This window comes from Leguminivora glycinivorella, chromosome 25 (genome assembly GCF_023078275.1).
Source record: "Leguminivora glycinivorella isolate SPB_JAAS2020 chromosome 25, LegGlyc_1.1, whole genome shotgun sequence".
Taxonomy (NCBI): Eukaryota; Metazoa; Arthropoda; class Insecta; order Lepidoptera; family Tortricidae; genus Leguminivora; species Leguminivora glycinivorella.
This window is the reverse complement of record NC_062995.1, coordinates 5,966,816-5,985,417: the sequence shown is the minus strand read 5'-3', so window position 1 is coordinate 5,985,417 and position 18,602 is coordinate 5,966,816. Positions and strand designations below refer to the sequence as shown.

Genomic DNA, 18,602 nt, shown 5'->3' with positions numbered 1-18,602 from the left:
ATGTATTAAAAAAAAAACACTCGATCAACTTCATCAAACATTGCTAACAACACTAACGACTAATTTAGCTTTCAAACATCCATCAATCCTCCTTGCGTTATCCCAGCATTTTCCACGGCTCATGGGAGCCTGGGGTCCGCTTTGACAACTAATCCCAAGATTTGGCGTAGGCACTAAGTTTTACGAAAGCGACCGCCATCTGAGCTCCCAAAAAAAACTAAATAAATCAGTTCATCCGTTAGAAAGTTACGATGCCACAAACAGACATGTGAAACGTATAATACCACGTCGTTTTTGCGTCGGGGGTTAATGATCCTCTTTGCTTAAAAACAGTACGTATACCTACCTACTTTATACGCAACACATACCTTAGCCACCTAGACTCCCTTAGAATCCAGTAGGCTCATTAAACGGAAACAAGTGCAGACACAAATCTCGCAACGATGCGCCTCACCATTTTATGCTGTTTTCTGCTGTTCAGCTGTGCCCTGTCGAAGACTGTGACGAAGGCACTGACGGAGTCTCTGGGGCAAGAGGTTATAGAGATAGGTGCTCCAGTTAAAGGTAACTTGTGAACTTTATTGTTATTAGAGCATTTCTTTGTTTTTTTTTGCCAATAAAAAATTTTGATTGTTTTAGGGAATTTTAGGTCAATTGTACTCAGAATCACGAGTACTTTCAATCTCACTGGGAGACAAAAAGTGTCCCAGAATTTCCATACATTTTTGTTACTTTCCTCTTTTGTTACCCCATACAACATGTACGGAAAATGGTAACAAAATAAGAAAAAATTGTATGGGACATTTTTTTTAACTACTAGGATTGAAAAAGCTCACACTTCATAAAAGTGGCAAAAATAAAGAAATGCTCATTACGAGCCGCGTGTCCCACTGCTGGACAAAGGCTTTCTCTTTTTCTATTCTTCACGGTCTTGAGCTACTGTCTGTCAAAAAAGGGTCCAAGTTAAACTACCATATACCGGTCGGTATTGGTCATTCTTCCCGGTCTTCAGCTACTTAGCCTGTCAAAAAGGAGACCAACATTCGAAAAACTGCGGGGCACTACTGGATGAGATTAGCCCAGGACCGGGAGAAGTGGCGTACACGAAGGGAGGCCTATGCTCAGCAGTGGGCGATTAATGGCTGAAATGATGATGATGATGATGAAAGGAGACCAAATTATCCTGTCATCGAAGTCTGCCGGATCCTCGGTTTGACTCATGTAGCTCCCATTCTGTGGTTATAATGGCTCATAGATCATTACGGCCCAGCCACGACATTGGTCTAAGCGCGGCAGCGGCGAGCGGCGGCCATACATTGAAGCGAGACACAGCGATGGGACTTTTCATTCGCACGTATGGCTGCCGCTCGCCGCTGCCGCGCTTAGACCAATGTCGTGGCTGGGCCGTTAGGCATGCGGCAGATATGTCAAAGTTCCACATTAACTTGGTCGAACAATGTGAACTACTAATGACAATTTAAATGAAAGGAAACATGAGAAAATTAACATTTCCAGCAAGACAGGAGGTCGGAAGCAGGGCCGCTCTGATCAATTGCGCCACGGAGGCCTGCTGGATGTGTACGAATTTTGTAGTCTGTCAAATCCTGAGATTAGTTGCCAAAGCGGGCTTCAGGCTCTGATGAGCCATAACAAAATGCCAAACAAAGCCAAGGAAAACAATAAATTATTACAATATATAGGTATTGCAGAGCCCAACTGGGGTAGTACCTCCGCCTTACAGAAGACCGCAGCCAAATAGCACTAGACCCTACTCATAGTGTTGTGTTCCTGCCGGTGAGTAAGGCTGCCAGAGCTCAACGAGGGTGCGGTGTGCTGATGACGGGAGGACTTACGGAACTAACTTGTTCCGCCTATTGTCCTTTGAGTCGTCGGCGAACCCGAACCCTCCTTGGAACTTGTACACTCCTTTTTGCTGTGTACTTAACACAGAAAAAGGGAGTGTACAAGTTTCTAATGAGGTGGCAACGCGCATGTGACACTGTTTGAGTTGCAGGCGTCCATAGGTTACGGTGACCGCTTTACATCAGGCGGGCCATATGCTTGTTTGCCACCGACGTAGCATAAAAAAAAATTCAGTCATAAAGGGTGTCCCAAAATTGGTCTTAATAAGTATTGACCTGTATAATTATTTTCTCAATCTGCCCTTACAGAAATACAACCGGAATTGGAAGAGGAACCGTCTATGGAAAAGGATGACGATGACACTACAAAAGCAGCACCGGCCACAAAGAAGAAGGTAAATAAATATCCTCGGCGGACCCAATGTCCTTTATTTAGTGCAACACAATCCGTCAACACAGTCCGATATCGGATGTAGGACCGATATTCCTTACATGTAAGCCGCCATCTTTGATTTTTGACTTTGAAATTCTTCCTAACTCCGATATCGGATCTGATAGTGAAAACGCACTATTGCACAATACAAGGTTCTACCATAAATTAAATATAACAAGATCATACCATCCCATACATTAAAATGCGACCGCCTAAGACCGCGCTTACACTCCACCACACAGATGGCGCCACAAAAAATGTCTTGTAGCTTTCGATTATACTTGTAGATGGCGTTAAGTGTCACTTTTGACATAGATTTACGGCTCGGAATTGACACTTAATGCCAATCTACAAATAATCGGTGGCAACAAGGCATTTTTTTGTGGCGCCATCTATGTGTGGTGTAGTGTAAGCGCGTTCGTAGGCGGTCGCATTTTAATGTATGGGATGGTATGATCTCGTTATATTTAATTTATGGTTCTACATATAAAATGGTGGGTTAACCTCGGGTTAATCCTTCATTATCGGTGGTGCAAGTGACCCTTATCTAATAGGGAGAACGATTTTTCTTTAACCCGCGCTCCGCCTGTGTGCAATTGCACATTTACTGCAAGAGTGTTAAGTATAGTTATTTGTTATACAAGGGGGAAAAGTTGTTGTTTAACCGCACGTGCTAATATTGATACCTGAGCAAGCGAAAGATTCCAATATTGAACCGCGAGCGTAGCGAGTGGTTCGAAAAGTGGAATATTGAGCGTTGCGAGGGTTTCAAGCCACGAAGGTTAAACAAGCTTTGCCACCGAGTGAAACACAAAATTTTTCACCACACCAATCCTATGAAAATATGATCTGTAAAACATCAAAATTAATAAATAACTTCAATTTATTTAACGTTTATGATTCAAAATCATCATTTACACGTGAATTCCAGCACCCAGCTTTAGACATCAAATTAAAATTTGTATGAAATTACTTTGCACTCTTGTGGATGAAACGCAATTTAGCTATCTGTTTTCGAATAGCAAAGAAAGCCTTTATCAGTTGGTGTGGTGAAAAATAATATACAAAGTTGTTAATTAAAGCCTGACCAGAAGTATACGACTACGCGCCATCTTGCGGAATTTCATTAGAACTATTTTCTTCATACTAAACTGAACTGTCACCGCATACGTCAGAATAACAGCGCCCTCTTGACAATAGTCATATATTTCCGGTCAGGGTGCGTAACCGAATGGCACAAACGCTCACGAAACGAAACGCTCGTAGATATCTATGTATCTCTATCGCTCGTGCGTATTGGCGCGACAGAGCCAGACTATCTTTCGCGGCGTTTCGTTTTCGTTTCGCGTCGCTGAAATGCCATTTGGCTACGGGACCACGCCAGGCTTTATATTTAATAATATTTGCAGATGGATGGAAGACGCAAAATGAAAGACGTTGACAGAATCGACGGAGTGGAACAGGAGGACGATGAACAACGTGTCGAAAAAGAGTTAGCGGACATCTATAAAGATAACGGTACTTACGCTTCATACATACATACATACAACACTAGCTTTTGCCCGCGGCTTCGCTCGCGTTAGAAAGAGACAAAAATTAGCCTATGTCGCTCTCCATCCCTTCAACTATCTGCATTTAAAAAATCACGTCAATTCGTCGCTCCGTTTTGCCTTGAAAGGCGGACAAACAAACAGACACACACACTTTCCCATTTATAATATTAGTATGGATACATCAATCACGCGTGTATCCCATGAAGGGGTAGGCCGAGCACATGAACTACTCAAGTTCCAGTGCCCTTCTTGGCTAAAAGGGGTTAGTTAGTTAGTTAGTTTTTTTAAATTAAATGGCGTCAGTCCATTATTGGGACTGTTTCGCCAGTGTCAAGGTGATATGAGCTAATATTAATTAGTGATTTTGGTACGGTAAGTACGACAGTGCACGGTAAGTTAGCACTTGTAAGTTGATAGCCAGACTTTACAAGAGCACGTGGACTACCGGCCGTTGACGACAAAAAAGTGGCTAAACGCGTTTCGAGATGAATTCTTCATCAGCTTCTCACTATAACATTAGTTTTGCATAATAAGCTATCGATTACACTTTAAACAACATTAATGAGCAAAAGAAAAAGAAATTTCCTCCCTGGTTTTTGAAGATAGAGCAAAGATTTTTTCAACACAGATTGTAATTATTTTTATCTGTGTCGGGCCGTTTTGATTTTTTTGATATTCTGCTTTTTAAAGATTCTAGAGCCAATCAAAAAATTCCAAAAACGGCCTTTTTCATTGTGGCGCCAAAAAAGGTGTGATACTCAAGATTGGTAACAATTAACCAAAAAAGCTAAACGGTCCGACATAGATTATTTCATTGTTATTCAGATTCTCAAATTTCGTTCCGATTGATTAAGTTTTGAAGGAGGAAAGAGTCGAGAGCGGAACCTCGATTTTAAAGATTTTTTTGAAATATCTTTTGACTGAGTTGTTCTTAATGGACAATTTTTTTTCGATAAATCTAGTTAAGTAATATAATACTTGTATATTTAACTAAAATTCCCAAGTTGAAAAGGGGGCTCCTTTCCATTTTAGCATTTGCGCTACCGTATCCTCACAAATCCCACAGTCGCCTTCTACGACTCCCACGGGAGGAAAGGGGGTGGTGAAATTCTTAACCCGCCACCACACGGGCAACGCTTCAGTCGCGTTAAATTCGAAAATTGCGGAATGCTCCATACAAAATACCCCCCCCCCCACCCTCCCATTTTAGGGAAGTGGGCGATAAATTTTATGTTATTTCTTCTCAGAATCACTAGCTTTTTCCATTTATCAAACAACATTTATTGAACAAAAGAAATAATTAAAAATACATACGTTCAAATCCACAGAACAGGGGGGTTACCATGACGTACTAAAGACGTTCAGTTTAGGTTGAGAGAAAGGGACACAGCTATAGCACTCTAAGAACAAATTAAATTACTTTCATAGAAAATATTTTAACTTGTTATTTTTAAGTAGTAACACTACTATTATGTTCTAAACATTAAATAAATGTCATATACAAAGAAAAAGTGACCAAAGCCTCCAGTGCTCCGAGCTGGTTCGATTCCAGCTCGGAGCACTGGAGGCTTTGGTCACTTTTTCTTTGTATATGACATTTATTTAATGTTTAGAACAGCTATAGCAGTTACATAGCTCCGTCCCTCTCTCTCAACCTAAACTGAACGGCTTTAGCACGTCATGGTAACCCCCAGGCTTCGTCATATTACAGAGTGTTGATCCACCTTTTTTTATCCACCTAAGGTTTCATCATAATAAAACATGGCCATAACATACGCTATCCGCAACGCGCAACGTCAAAATCCAATCATACACAAAAAAAATCCACCCTGATATGTAAAAAAATTGTCTCATACGATTTTTTTTCTTATTTTGTTAACATTTTCCATACATTTTGAATGAGGTAAAAAAAGGGGAAAACAAAAAATCTATGGAAACTTTTTGTCTCCTATATCGAGATAGAAAGTGCTCGTGATTCTGAGTAGAATTTGATTTAAAATTTCCAAAAAATATCAAAAAGACGTAAGTTTTTTTGCAAAAATTTCATTTTTTCGTTTCATAACAGAGTTCCTATGACCACCTTTCTGCTCCATCATCAGATCAGCTCCATGATACCATAACATTGCATTGTCACAAGATTTAGGGTCAGTTGCATCAACCAAATTTGACAGACACATCATCGTCACGCAGCAGACGTCTATGGAACTTCCCATACAATAAAATTTTACGAACGCTTTAACGATGACAGATGGTTTGATGCAACCGGCCCTTACATATGAGTGCACAATTTCAGCTCAATCGAAAACCGAGAACTCGGGCCGATTTTTGAGTCTCACGCGTTCGAATTCAAAAAATTGTCACTGAAAATAATAGGCAAGTCACCGTTTTCAACCGGTATTTTAGTGACAGTGAGACTCAAAAATCGGCCCCCTGGGTCAAATTTAGCTTCTACGTTTTGACGCACACTAACATACATTACTATTTACTAACAAGGCAAGTTGAATAAAAGTTTGTAAAAATGGCAAAAAATGGCCTTTTAAATAGTAATAGAATAGTTATTGTTTTACAAGGGGGCAAAGTTGTTGTTTAACCGCACGTGCCAATATTGATACCCGAGCAAGCGAAAGATTCCAATATTGAACCGCGAGCGTAGCGAGTGGTCTAAAAAGTGGAATCTTGAGCGTTGCGAGGGTATCAAGGCACGGAGGTTAAACAAACTTTGCCACCTAGTGAAACACAAAACTTTTCAACACACCAACACGAACAAAATACTGACTCTAAAACATCAAACTACGCTCTGTCTTGCGTGAGCGACGGGCGACGCGACGCGACGCGATGCGACGCGATGCGACGCGATGCGACGGCGATGGCTCAAGGTCATCGCGTATCCATCGCGCGAAACTTCGGCACTAGCATTTGGTGATTAGAATCACAAGATTCGCCGTCTTTCACAATGTGCAAATGGTCTAGCGGGTTTGACTTCTAGGTGGAATCGTTTGCGCCATGAGTGTCGTGAGTTCGTATCTCGGCTCACGCAATCTTTTTGCATTTTTATTTACTTTTTTTCTTTTATGTTCTACTAGCTTTTGCCCGCGGCTTCTCTTGAAAGACGGACAAACAAACAGACACACACACACTTTCCAATTTAATCAGTATGGATTATTTGATTTTGTTTACCTGCTTATTTCTTTCTCTAGGATTCTACTTTCTTATTTTTTTTTAAGAACTCCGGGTTTTATACTAACAAGGAAAGTTTTAAGTAGCACACAATAATACTGCATTTTGTTTTTATTAACTTAATGTTTATTTTAATCCATACTAATATTATAAACGGGAAAGTGTGTGTGTGTGTCTATTTATTTGTCCGTCCTTCACGGCAAAACTGAGCGACGTATTAACGTATACTATTTACTTATAAAGAATGTTATTTACTTAATGTTGAAATGAAAAAATGTCATACAGTGTAACCCAGTGTTTTTTAATGCTGCCATCTAGTGTCGACTGGCATAACCACTACACTAAGAGCCCTTATTCCTTAGAGCGTTCATCAATTTCGTGAAATAGCCATTGATAGATGGCGTTGGCGCTCGGTACGCGAGCCACCGGTAACGCAACACACAGGCAAGAATGATCTTGATAGTTTTGAATTTAATTGCTAGTAACAATTCTTTTGGTTTTATGTGTTAACTTTTTTGTAAAGTTTACAAGAGATAAGAATATATTATTATTATATGGTACCTACTTAAATTGTAAGTAACTTAAAATAAACAGTTTCAAAGAGCTGAGCTGTGTGCAAAAAATTACATGTGTTATTGGCCCGGCTAATGAGATCAAACATGGTCGAGTTACGATAAGTAGAATAGCAGTTCTGTTATTCATTTCCTGACTCGATCATGTCACCTTGGACATCATCGAGATCGACGCTGCTCATCAGCCCAAATGTAATGAGCCCAAACATAATGGAGTTACACATAATAAATAAATAAATAATGAACCACTTTTCGCACTAGTGCGTAAAAAAACATCATCTGTACTAAAAAATATCTATCGACACAAAGGTATGTCTTATATGTATGTTTTTTTTTATATGTCAACAAGAAGTTCTGGTTTAGGATAATATTATTATTTAAGAGTTACAATAAATGCAGGAATCGCAGGAATCGCAGGAATTACAATGAACGCCCCTTAAAGAGTAGTCTAATTATATTTTTTTGTATGGGTACCTTTCCTTGTTAGTATAAAAGCCGGAGTTATTAAAAATAAAATAAAAATAAGAATGTAGATTCTTACAGAAAAAAAAAGTAAACAATCAAATAATAAAAAATAAAAGAAACAAAAATAAAACTGCAAAAGCACGCTTCAGCCGAGGTTCGAACTCACACCGCTGGCGCGGCGTCCAGACGTCGAAACCGCTAGGCTACGAGCCCGTTGTAATAACTAGCTAATTTTGTGATCCTATTGACCAAAGTCAAGTGCTAGTACATATATCGTAAGGTCATCGCACTAGTGTTTCATATTTTTAGTTCACACTTAAATTTTAATATTTTACGCAGACAATCACGTATCACCGTGCACATAATCAAAGGCTGTCAATACAAGTTACAAAAGTTGTGATTTCCTTACTTTTTAGGCACATTACTCCTTTGGTCAACTTATATTAATTTGAATATTTTGAATTTTTATTATAAGAAAATATAAAGAATGAAATGTGAGACTAGTAATCAATCGTTATTTCTCTAGTCCGACCTCTCTACGTATTCAATTTGCTTCTAAAAATCAAATAGCTTGATCGCGCGCCCATCGCCATCGCATCGCGTCGCATCGCCGTCGCGGGCCGTCGCGGGCCGTCGCTTACGCAAGACACTCCCATATGAACACAGCGGTTTGATCGCATCGCGTCGCATCGCGTCGCTTAACATTCGCATGTTCATCGCTAGTTCGTCGCGTCGCATCGCCGTCGCGTTCCGTCGCCCACCTAAGACAAGTCCATAGAGATAGAAGGTTTGATTTCGTCGCATCGCATCGCATCGCGTCGCCGTCGCGGGTTTGTCGCTCACGCAAGACGCGGCGTAAATCAAATCCATCAATCTATTCAATATTTATGATTCAAAATCATCATTTGTTGGTAAATTCTACCAGCCAGCTAAAGACATCAAGTTAAAATTTGTATGAAATTACTTTGCACTCTTGTGGATAAAATGCAATTTTGCTATCTGTTTTCGAATAGCAAAGTAAGCCTTTATTAGTTGGTGTGGTGAAAACAAACTTACTTTACAGATTATAAAGCGGACAGCAACGAGCTGAAAGCTAGTGGCGAAGGCGATTCCGTTTTAAGGCAGGGGAAGAAAACCGAGTAAGTGGCCAACAATAAATTATAATATTTATAATATACAACATTCTTCTTACATATCTTATCTTCTGAGTGCTCGCACATATTAGACGCCTTTACACAGACGCTCTATCGCGCGTGATACAGCAATCGTGTGTGAAAGAATGCGCGTGTAAAGATGGCGGGAGGGGAAGGGAAAGAACGCGCGATCCTCTTCAAGGTTTTGCCAACGATGGGTCTTGTGTAAGAATGTGTAATTTTTCGTTTATTATTCAATAAATTAAAAAAAAAAATGCGTCTGCCAGTGCGGGCGCGCAATCGCGTGGTTGAGGTTGTCTTTACACGTACGTTCGCGCGTGCAAGATGGCGGACATACGCTTGTGGACTAAAGAATTGGTGGTTGAATTACTTGCTCTTTATAAATCGATACTATTAATAACAATAAACTATCATAACGCGGTCTATCGCGCACGATTAGCCTTTACACGCGCGCTCTTTTTCTCAAAAACTTCGACGCGTAATCAAGAGCACACAATCACGCGTAACTGACAACACGCAATCACGTGTGATTGTTCGCACAGGCTTAACCACGCATTATCCTGTACGCTCCAGGAACGCGCGATAGAGCGATTGTGTGAAGGCGGCTATTGGGTGTGCAGCAAAGAGGAATAAGTAAGGGAAGAGTTGTAACTCAATACATCAGTAAATGCGGGTTATTTGTAGTGACATCTAACGACAATCACGCTTCAATAACGCGTCAAATAGCGTAAATTATCAGTACCACTACTCGATACTAGGTGTCAACACGTGTCTCGTTTGCCAAAAATTTAATATTAATAGAACAATTCACAACTTATATTACTAGCAGAAGGAATTGAAAACAGATTACTCATTAATACTATTGTAATAATAGCTAAAAAATTGTTGAGCATTAGACTTTTTGTTCATCGTGACATCTATTGACAAGTAGCAAATAATGATAATTTACGCTAGTTGACGCGTGATTGACAGATGTCACAACAAATAACTAGCATTTACTGATGTATGGAGTTACACCTCTTCTTACGTATTCCTCTATGCTTTGATATGTTATTTGTATAGCTATCATTAAATCGCGTTTTTATGGTCAAAGTGCTAGTTCTAGTTCAGACACAGCGGAAGCCGCGCGGATGCAAACCGCGCGGATTTATTTTAATAGCATAGTACTAGACCGTTCACACTACACCGCGCGGTTGTAGTGTGATCGTTCCAGTACTATGCCATTGAAATAAGATCCGCGCGGTTTCCGCTATGTCTGAACTAGCAGAAAGCGTCAGAGTGGGACTTTTGACTAAACTTTGACTTAATAATTCTAATACATTTAGTAAAATTTCCTGTCGAGGGTTCCCTTTAAACTAAGGTATAATTCTTCCTAAGATACACGTGTGGAAAATATGCAATTCCTAATGAATTTTAATCATAGAAAAGGGGCGTTTCTTTTTTTTTCATTTTTAAATTGTGATTTTTTGTCTTTTAAACTCGGAATCTCGACCAGTTTCTATCTCAATATGGGACAAAAAGTATCACAAATTTATTAACATTTCGTTACTTCCTCTTTTGTTACCCCATACACACTATTTGGAAAATAGTAACACAATAAGAAAAAAAAAGAAAAATTTGTGTGACATTTTTTACCTATTTTAATTGAAAAGGCTATTGATTCTGAGTACGAATAACATAAAATTTACCAAGAACATTAAAAAAAGTAACGCTCAACAACCCATCAAGAGCACTTTTTATCAGAAATTATTTTAATGTAAATTCAGATTAACGGATTATAAAAAAGTTCCAACGGTCTTGTACGAAAGTTTTGATTTTCTTTTGTGTCCGCCTACACTCATTGGCATTGCCTTTTTCCACGTGTATCACACATCCCAAAGTATTAAATTTATAGTCATGTTTTTGAATTAAAGAAAAAAATTACATCACACTCCATTTATTCAGGTGCATGAAAATTCATGCATTTATTTCGTTGGTCAGAGCGACGTTTTGCCGGAGGTGTGAATTTTTCCATTTTTCCTTTAATTTAAAAATACGTAGTATCTCTCGCAGTCGTTTCTGTATAATAAAAATAAGTTAAATAGTAAGTAATAAGCAAATTCTATGGCACAGTTTCGTGTTCGCGCCCAAGGACATAAACGACCCTAAGCAGGTGGAGAAATTTCGGACATCCCCCGACTATATAGACTGCAAAAAAAAGAAGCTGGCCGAAGTAAGTTGAACCTTTTCACCGGTACGATGCGACGGTTTGACGCTTTATATGTGACGAGATTTTAGCATAAAAAAGACGAAAAAAAATCCTTTTTGATTGACTTTTCTCCGCAGTTTTGAATTTGGAGTTTTCATGAATTCCGTTGTAAAGAACTTTCCTGTGTCAGCAGTTCTCAAAAAGTTTGTACAAAATTTTAGGAAAAAGTTAAATAATTTGTTTTTATTCCTATTTTGTTACCAAGATTTATTTGATGAATTGAATTTTTTTGTAAGTTTTATTTCGACATTAAGATTCTCTAGTATCTATATTTTCTTAATTATAACAATTATCATGTATATATCTTATGAAAGTCCACTTATATTACTATAAATGTTGGTAACAAAATGTGATCAATAAAAATTTGCTGACGTGGCTATGTACAAAGTTTTTGGAAACTAAGTGTACACTTATCTGTAATTAAAAGAAAATATTTCATACTTTGCACGAAATAAAATTCAGGACCCTAAAGCCTTGAATGATTTAAAATGTCACATATATTGCGTCGCATTTCGTAGCCGGTCGGACCATTTTCCTCGGCGAAGAAAATGCTTCAAACACCGTTGCATTTCGTATCCGGGAAAATGGTTTGACTTGCTTCATAGCATATTATTATAACCAGCCATACGAGTAATAGGGAACTTGACCGTAGTTAAAATAAAATACTTTATATCGTGCACGAAATAAAGCATGAAATAATTATAAGAAAAACATGGACAGAAGTTATTTTTAAATCCAATTTCTATTTAATAAGTCAGGTAGAAATATATAAAGTAACTGAGTTGACCGTGACGTCACTCAATTCGATTTCATATAAATTCCATATTAGAAAGTAGTTTAAATTCGTTTTGACAGTTCTTAAAAAGAAGCTGATTTGACTAGGAGGCAAGTAGTAGAATACACTAGGTAATATCAAACAAATTAAGTAACTCCGATGAATATCTTTGTTTTATTCTAAAAACTTTGCCGTATTTAGTATCCTTCGTTTAAAATCAATAATAATTTTAAAAAGTCAGTATCTACATTTAGTTTCTTATACATTCTGGTGTGTTTTTAAAGGAAAATAAACAATTAAACTTTATTAAATTACAAATTTATATAAGAAACTTAAATTACTAAATATAAAAGTATAATAAAATTACAGATTTCTTTTTAGCAGCTATATCGTTTGAGGTCCGGAAATGCTTGCACCTTGGGGTCGCATTATAGTTATTTGTTATACAAGGGGGCAAAGTTGTATTTTAACGCCGAGTGTGGAATTGAAAAACGAGCAAGTGAAAGGATTCTATAGTTGAACCACGAGCGAAGCGAGTGGTTCGAGAATAGAATCCTGAACTTGCGAGTTTTTTAACACACGAGAAGTAAAATACATTTGCATCCGAGTGTAACACAAAACTTTTCCCCTAACTATAGCGAGGAAACTACAACGCAAAAAATGCGTTTATCACTGCTTCCAGTAGTTCCACAGGTGGTAAATCATCTTTATTACTAGATTCACCTACTTTTATCAATTTTAAAGCAGTTAATTTGAATTTATTCAAGGTCAAAGTACTTTACCCACTAGTGGATAAAATGCGTTTTTACCCGCTGGTATTAAAGGACAAAACACGTGTTTCCGAGCTAGTAAGGGGAAAAATATATTAAAAATACATTAAAAATATCATTAATCGAAACGAACCTGGCCATAGACAGCATAGCAATTGTTGAATTAATAAAAAAAAGGTTGAATTTTGAAATGACGGTGACTACAGGTACAAGTTTCAACCAGATTTGAATAATCCGAAAGAGGTGGAGGCATTTCGGACGTCATTGGATGGTCTAGCGTGCGATAAGAAGGCTAAACTCGCTCATGTAAGTGAAGCTATCTCAGCCCATTTATAATTTAAAAAAAAATAGTAAGCTATGAGCTATCGGCTATAAAAACGAACAAAAGATAAGCACCCACGTGCGAATAAAAGAGACACGGCGATTTTGATAGCTCACCGCTGAGCGAGTAACTATAAACATCGCCGTGTCTCTTTTATTTACACGGGAGTGATTATCTTTTGTTCAGTTTTATAGCCGATAGCTCATAGCTTACTACTTACTCGCTCGCGGTGAGACCAGTGCCTTAAGTTTAAAGCCTCCGCCACGCGTGAGCGTTTTAAGAGCGTGGCGTGTGCGGGGCGCGATGAGAGCGTGCCGCCAGCGTCAGCGTGCCGCTCACGCCACGCTCTCAAAACGCTCATTTGTGGCGGAGGCTTAACCGGTCGTCTTCCAAGCTGTAAAAAAAACACTATCTACCTACTCAAGCCGGAAATTCGCGGCAAAATATTAATGTGGCCATATTTGTCCCGGCCGGAGATCGCAGGGGTTTTTAAAACACATTCTAAAAGTGATTCTATTTTGAAAAGAAAGCGGTTTTTTCAGTGGTAAAATTCCAATTTTTAATCATGATTGGTATAAAAAGTGTCCCATACGATTTTTTCCTATGGTGTTATCATTTTCCACGTCGTTTGTATAGGGTAACAAAAGAGGAAAGTAACAAAATGTATCGAAATTCCGGGATTTTTTTTTGTTTCGTATGCATTCGAATAAGTTCACAATGACGTGCCGCGCACGATATGCGTAGCAACGTCGTTGTAAGGGTTTACATAAACTTCGTATTTTGACGCTATGCTGAGTTAAGATAGATTTAAGAACAGTTCCCGTTAGCAAATTTTAATTGGTCCTATTTCGTTACCAACATTTAGTAATATAAGTTAACTTTCATAAAATATACCTATATGTTAGAGGTATATAGTATAGTTATACCTATACTATATGTTAGAGGTATAAATAATTAAGAAAATATAGATACTAGAACTAGAGAACCTAAATGGCGAAATAAAACTACCAAAAAAAGTCAATTCATCAAATAAATCTTGGTAACAAAATAGGAATATAAAAAAAAGTTAATTTTTTTTTTGACAAAATTTTTGAGAACTGCTGTTAAATAAATACCTTCCAGAAGGCATAACGGGTGTCACGCGCTTAGGCTGAACTGAACTTGAACCTGTGCCACGGAATATTGATAGATGGCCTCTGGCCTCTTAGTCTAACATATAAGTCGCAATACTAACTGGCGACTGAAGTCATATTGCTGTCTCTTTCACGCTAATGGAGACCCAGTAAGTTAGGAAGAGATAGTACTATAACATCAGTCGCCACTTGGTATTGCGGGAAGTATAGTCGATATCTTAGACACTGTGAGTTTGAGTCCCGACAGAGAAATAAGTAAGGGTGCGCACCCACAAAGTTGCTCGGCGACTTTCGTATTTGTATGAAAAGTTGCGTCGCTTCGTGTGCGCACTTTCATACTAGGCCATGGTCGCAAGTGTCGCAACAAAAAAGTCGCTGCCAAAAGTTGCCCGTATGCGCGCTCTCTAAGGGAATAGTTGTAACTCTGTACATATGTAAATGCAAGTTATTTGTATGACATCTAGCGTAAATCACGTAAATTACCACTACTCGACACTAGGTCCCGAGTGTTGCGTTGCCAAAAATGTAATATTAAAACAGTTTACAACTTATATTACAAGCAGAAGGAATTGAAAACAGAGTACTAAAAATTGTTGAGCATTAGACTTTTTTGTTCGTCGCGACATCTATTGACAAGTAGCAGTACTGATAATTTACGCTAGTTGACGCGTGATTGACGGGATACCTACCCCCATTTGCCAGAATTTCATTTGCCATAATTTTATTTGCCATCCTATTCAACAATCATAATATTGTTTCTCATAACATCTTATGCCATAATCATTGTTTACTATATTAATCTAGTGCCAGAAACTTTGTTTCCCATAAAGTCAGTTTCCATAATGTTATTTGTCAGAATCATCGAAATCCGTACTTACACATTCCATACCATCATTTGTCATACAAATTAGCGTCCAGAAAAGTCAATTTCCATAATGTGCTTTGGCAGAATCGAAAACTACTATTATAGGTACTAGAAGGACTAGAGAATGAAACTGCTATCAGAAAGTAGGTTAGGTTAGGTTAGAACTGTGAACCTCTGGAAAAGGAAACTGCTTGAAAAGTAGGTTAGGTTAGGTTAGAACTGTGACCCCCCGGAAAATGAAAATACTATCAGACAGTAGGTTAGGTTAGGTTAGAACTGCGACCCCCTGGAAAATGAAACTGCTATAAGAAAGTAGGTTAGGTTAGGTTAGAACTGTGACCCCCTGGAGAATGAAACTTATGAAACTGCTGGAAAAGTAGGTTAGGTTAGGTTAGAACTGTGACCCCTGGAAAATGAAACTGCTATCAGAAAGTAGGTTAGGTTAGGTAATAATATGGGCAACAATTAATATGGCAATAATTGCTTATGGCGTTTGAATATTCTATGAAACCATATTATTGCACTTAATAATATGGCTAACAAATAGTATGGCATTGTATGATTATGGAAGGTAATATTCGGATAAACAACGAGTATGTCATATGATTTTTATGGTAAACAAATCATTCGGGCAAATGAAATTCAGGCAAGTTAGATTCGGGCAAATGAATATTATGTTAAATGACTGTCGGGCAAACAATAGACAACCGTGATTGACGCGTGGATGACGCTAGATGTCACTACAAATAACTTGCATTTACTGATTTATGGAGTTACAACTCTTCCCTTACTTATTCTTCTATGGTACATTTGGATCACCTCTTCGATATTGATAAAAATTGGTAGGCTGAAAGAGTCCATGATGCTGAGAAAGATCCGCCAGTTTTTCCAAAATATCCCAAATAATTTGTAAGAAACATTATTTTTTTGTTACCAGATTTCTATACATTTTCGGTAACAAAAAAGAAAAGTTTCATACAATCCGGGACATTTTGGGTAACCTGATTGATCTTGTTACTATGTACGTGTTTAGTCTTTAATCTTTCAACCGCTTTTTTTCCCGAGCCTTGCTCTTATCGCCGACGGCAGTAAAAAGTTATACGAAGATTTGTCTTATTTGTCAGATATCGGCGAAATAAGCAGGATATTGTGAGCGTTTCTTCTTTTTTTTTCACTTGTGTAAAATATGATATTTTTGATAAATTTTATATTATTTCTACTCAGAGTCAGGAAGCCATCAGCTTTTTCATTCCTAATAGGCAAAAAAATTGTCCCATACGATTTTTCTTATTTCGTTACCATTTTCCATACATTTTGTATAGAGTAACAAAAGACGAAAGTAGGGTGCATTTGGGGTAATTTCGAAGCACAGAATTGTTCGGGTAATTTCGAAAGGGGAATCTTGATATGATGGAATAAATACTTAATGGTGATTTTTATGTGACTTTAGACGACTTTCGAAATTACCCCAATGCACCCTAACAAAAGTGTATGGAAATTCTGGAACACTTTTTGTCTCCTATTGAGATGGAAATTGTTCGTGATTTTGAGTACAATTGACCTAAAATTCCCTAAAAATATAAAAAAAATGGCAAAAAAAAAAACAAGAAAAGCTCGACTACAGCGGTTGAAGGGTTAACTGTTAATAATCCATGGCACAGGTTTAACACGTTCAAGTTCCAGCCGGATTTGAACGATCCGGCCGAGGTCGAGCGTTTTAAGACTTCACCGGACATTATTTATTGCGATAAGGTACGAAAAACCGTTAGTTTGAAAAACCTTAGGTCAGCAGTTCCCGAATACTTTGTACATAGCCACGTCAGCAAATTTTAATTAATCCTATTTTGTTACCGACATTTAAGTCGACTTTCGTAAGATATATACAGGATAATTGTTATAATTAAGAAAATATAGATACTAGAGAACCTTAATGACGAAATAAAACTTACTAAAATCTCAATTCATAAAAAAAATCTTGGTAACAAAATAGGAATAATAAAAACAAATTTAACTTTTTCCTTAATTTTTGTACAAACTTTTCGAGAACTGCTGAGGTACGGATCGGAACACACATGTCATATATACCATAGATCAAGCAAACGTCTACTTAGTTGTCCGTCTCTAATAGCAGCTTGCAGCTTTCGGGCGTCAATTTTTGTAAGTTGAAGTCAACAAAAACATTCAAAATGCCTCATTACGTAATATTTAATTGTAACAACACAATCTACGTAATTCGAAAATATCTACCCCCCCCCCCCCATTTTTGGAAGGGGGTAGTAATAAAGAAAACAAAAGTAGCCTATGTCACTCTACATCCCCTCAGCTGTATCTCCAGTATCTTCACTTAAAAAATCACGTCAATTCGTCGTTCCGTTTTGCCGCTCTAGATGGACAAACAAACAGACACACACACTTTCCCAATTATAATATTATGGATTTAATTCATTCATTCTTGTCGTTCATTCATTTTTACTTATTAAACTCATTCATTACTTCAATTACTCATGCACAGAGTCTATTAATATTTGTTTGGTGCATACTTTTGCATATTGAATTGTATCTTGTTATTTAATGCATGTTAATAAAATTATAAGATGTAATGTTTTGACAAGAAGTGGCCCGCCGAGTTTCCCGCCGGTCGCATAGTGGATACCCCCCTCCCAACCGAGGGGGGACTGAAATCTTCTCGAGGCTGAGGCGTAGGGTTAGAGCCGGCGTAGCTTAATATGCCTATTTGAAAAATAAATCGGCGTAATATGCGTACTTGAAAAATAAATATTTCATTTTAATTTTTTTTTCATTTCATTCAACGTTCCATTGATTATAGAAACTGTTCATTGTACCTAACAATAAATTGTCAATTTTCAGGATGCCAGAACAACTACCCCTAGCACTCAAAAGGCGGCCAGTACTTACGTCAGTATGGCACTCTTCACTATGTGCACTCTCGGCATTTTCTACTCATAAATAGTAAAAACTTTATTTTTTTTACATTTTGCCTTATTTTACTTGTGTGGTTAAATTATGAAGTATGGAATACATTATGGTATTTAACACCAATTTTGTTTCATTTTTAATTCACGTTCACAAAGAACAAGGTACTTGGTATCAAATCACTTGAGTGGCCATTTTCAGAATTTGGAACTCAATTTGGGTCACCCAAAGATAGCGAGTCGTTAACAAAAATTAACTCGCTGTCAGTTTTGTGATGACAATAAAATTTGTCTACATACCTACATACTTTTTTCACGTTCTGAATGTAGATAGTGGGTG

General features: G+C 37.8%; 1 protein-coding gene across 2 annotated transcripts; it reads left to right on the top strand.

The window, feature by feature from the left end:
- Positions 1-416: 416 nt before the first annotated feature.
- LOC125239474 lies at positions 417-18,389 on the top strand. 2 transcript variants are annotated; one of them, XM_048147087.1, is made up of 6 exons: positions 417-564; positions 2,172-2,257; positions 3,705-3,813; positions 9,126-9,201; positions 13,216-13,315; positions 18,198-18,389. In XM_048147087.1, exons 1-6 carry the CDS (start codon positions 444-446, stop codon positions 18,294-18,296), a joined length of 591 nt encoding a protein of 196 aa, XP_048003044.1. In that variant the 5' UTR covers positions 417-443; the 3' UTR covers positions 18,297-18,389. The 2 variants fall into 2 exon arrangements, with proteins under 2 accessions (XP_048003044.1, XP_048003043.1); XM_048147086.1 differs by lacking the exon at positions 13,216-13,315 and adding an exon at positions 11,329-11,428.
- The last annotated feature ends 213 nt before the right edge of the window (positions 18,390-18,602 follow it).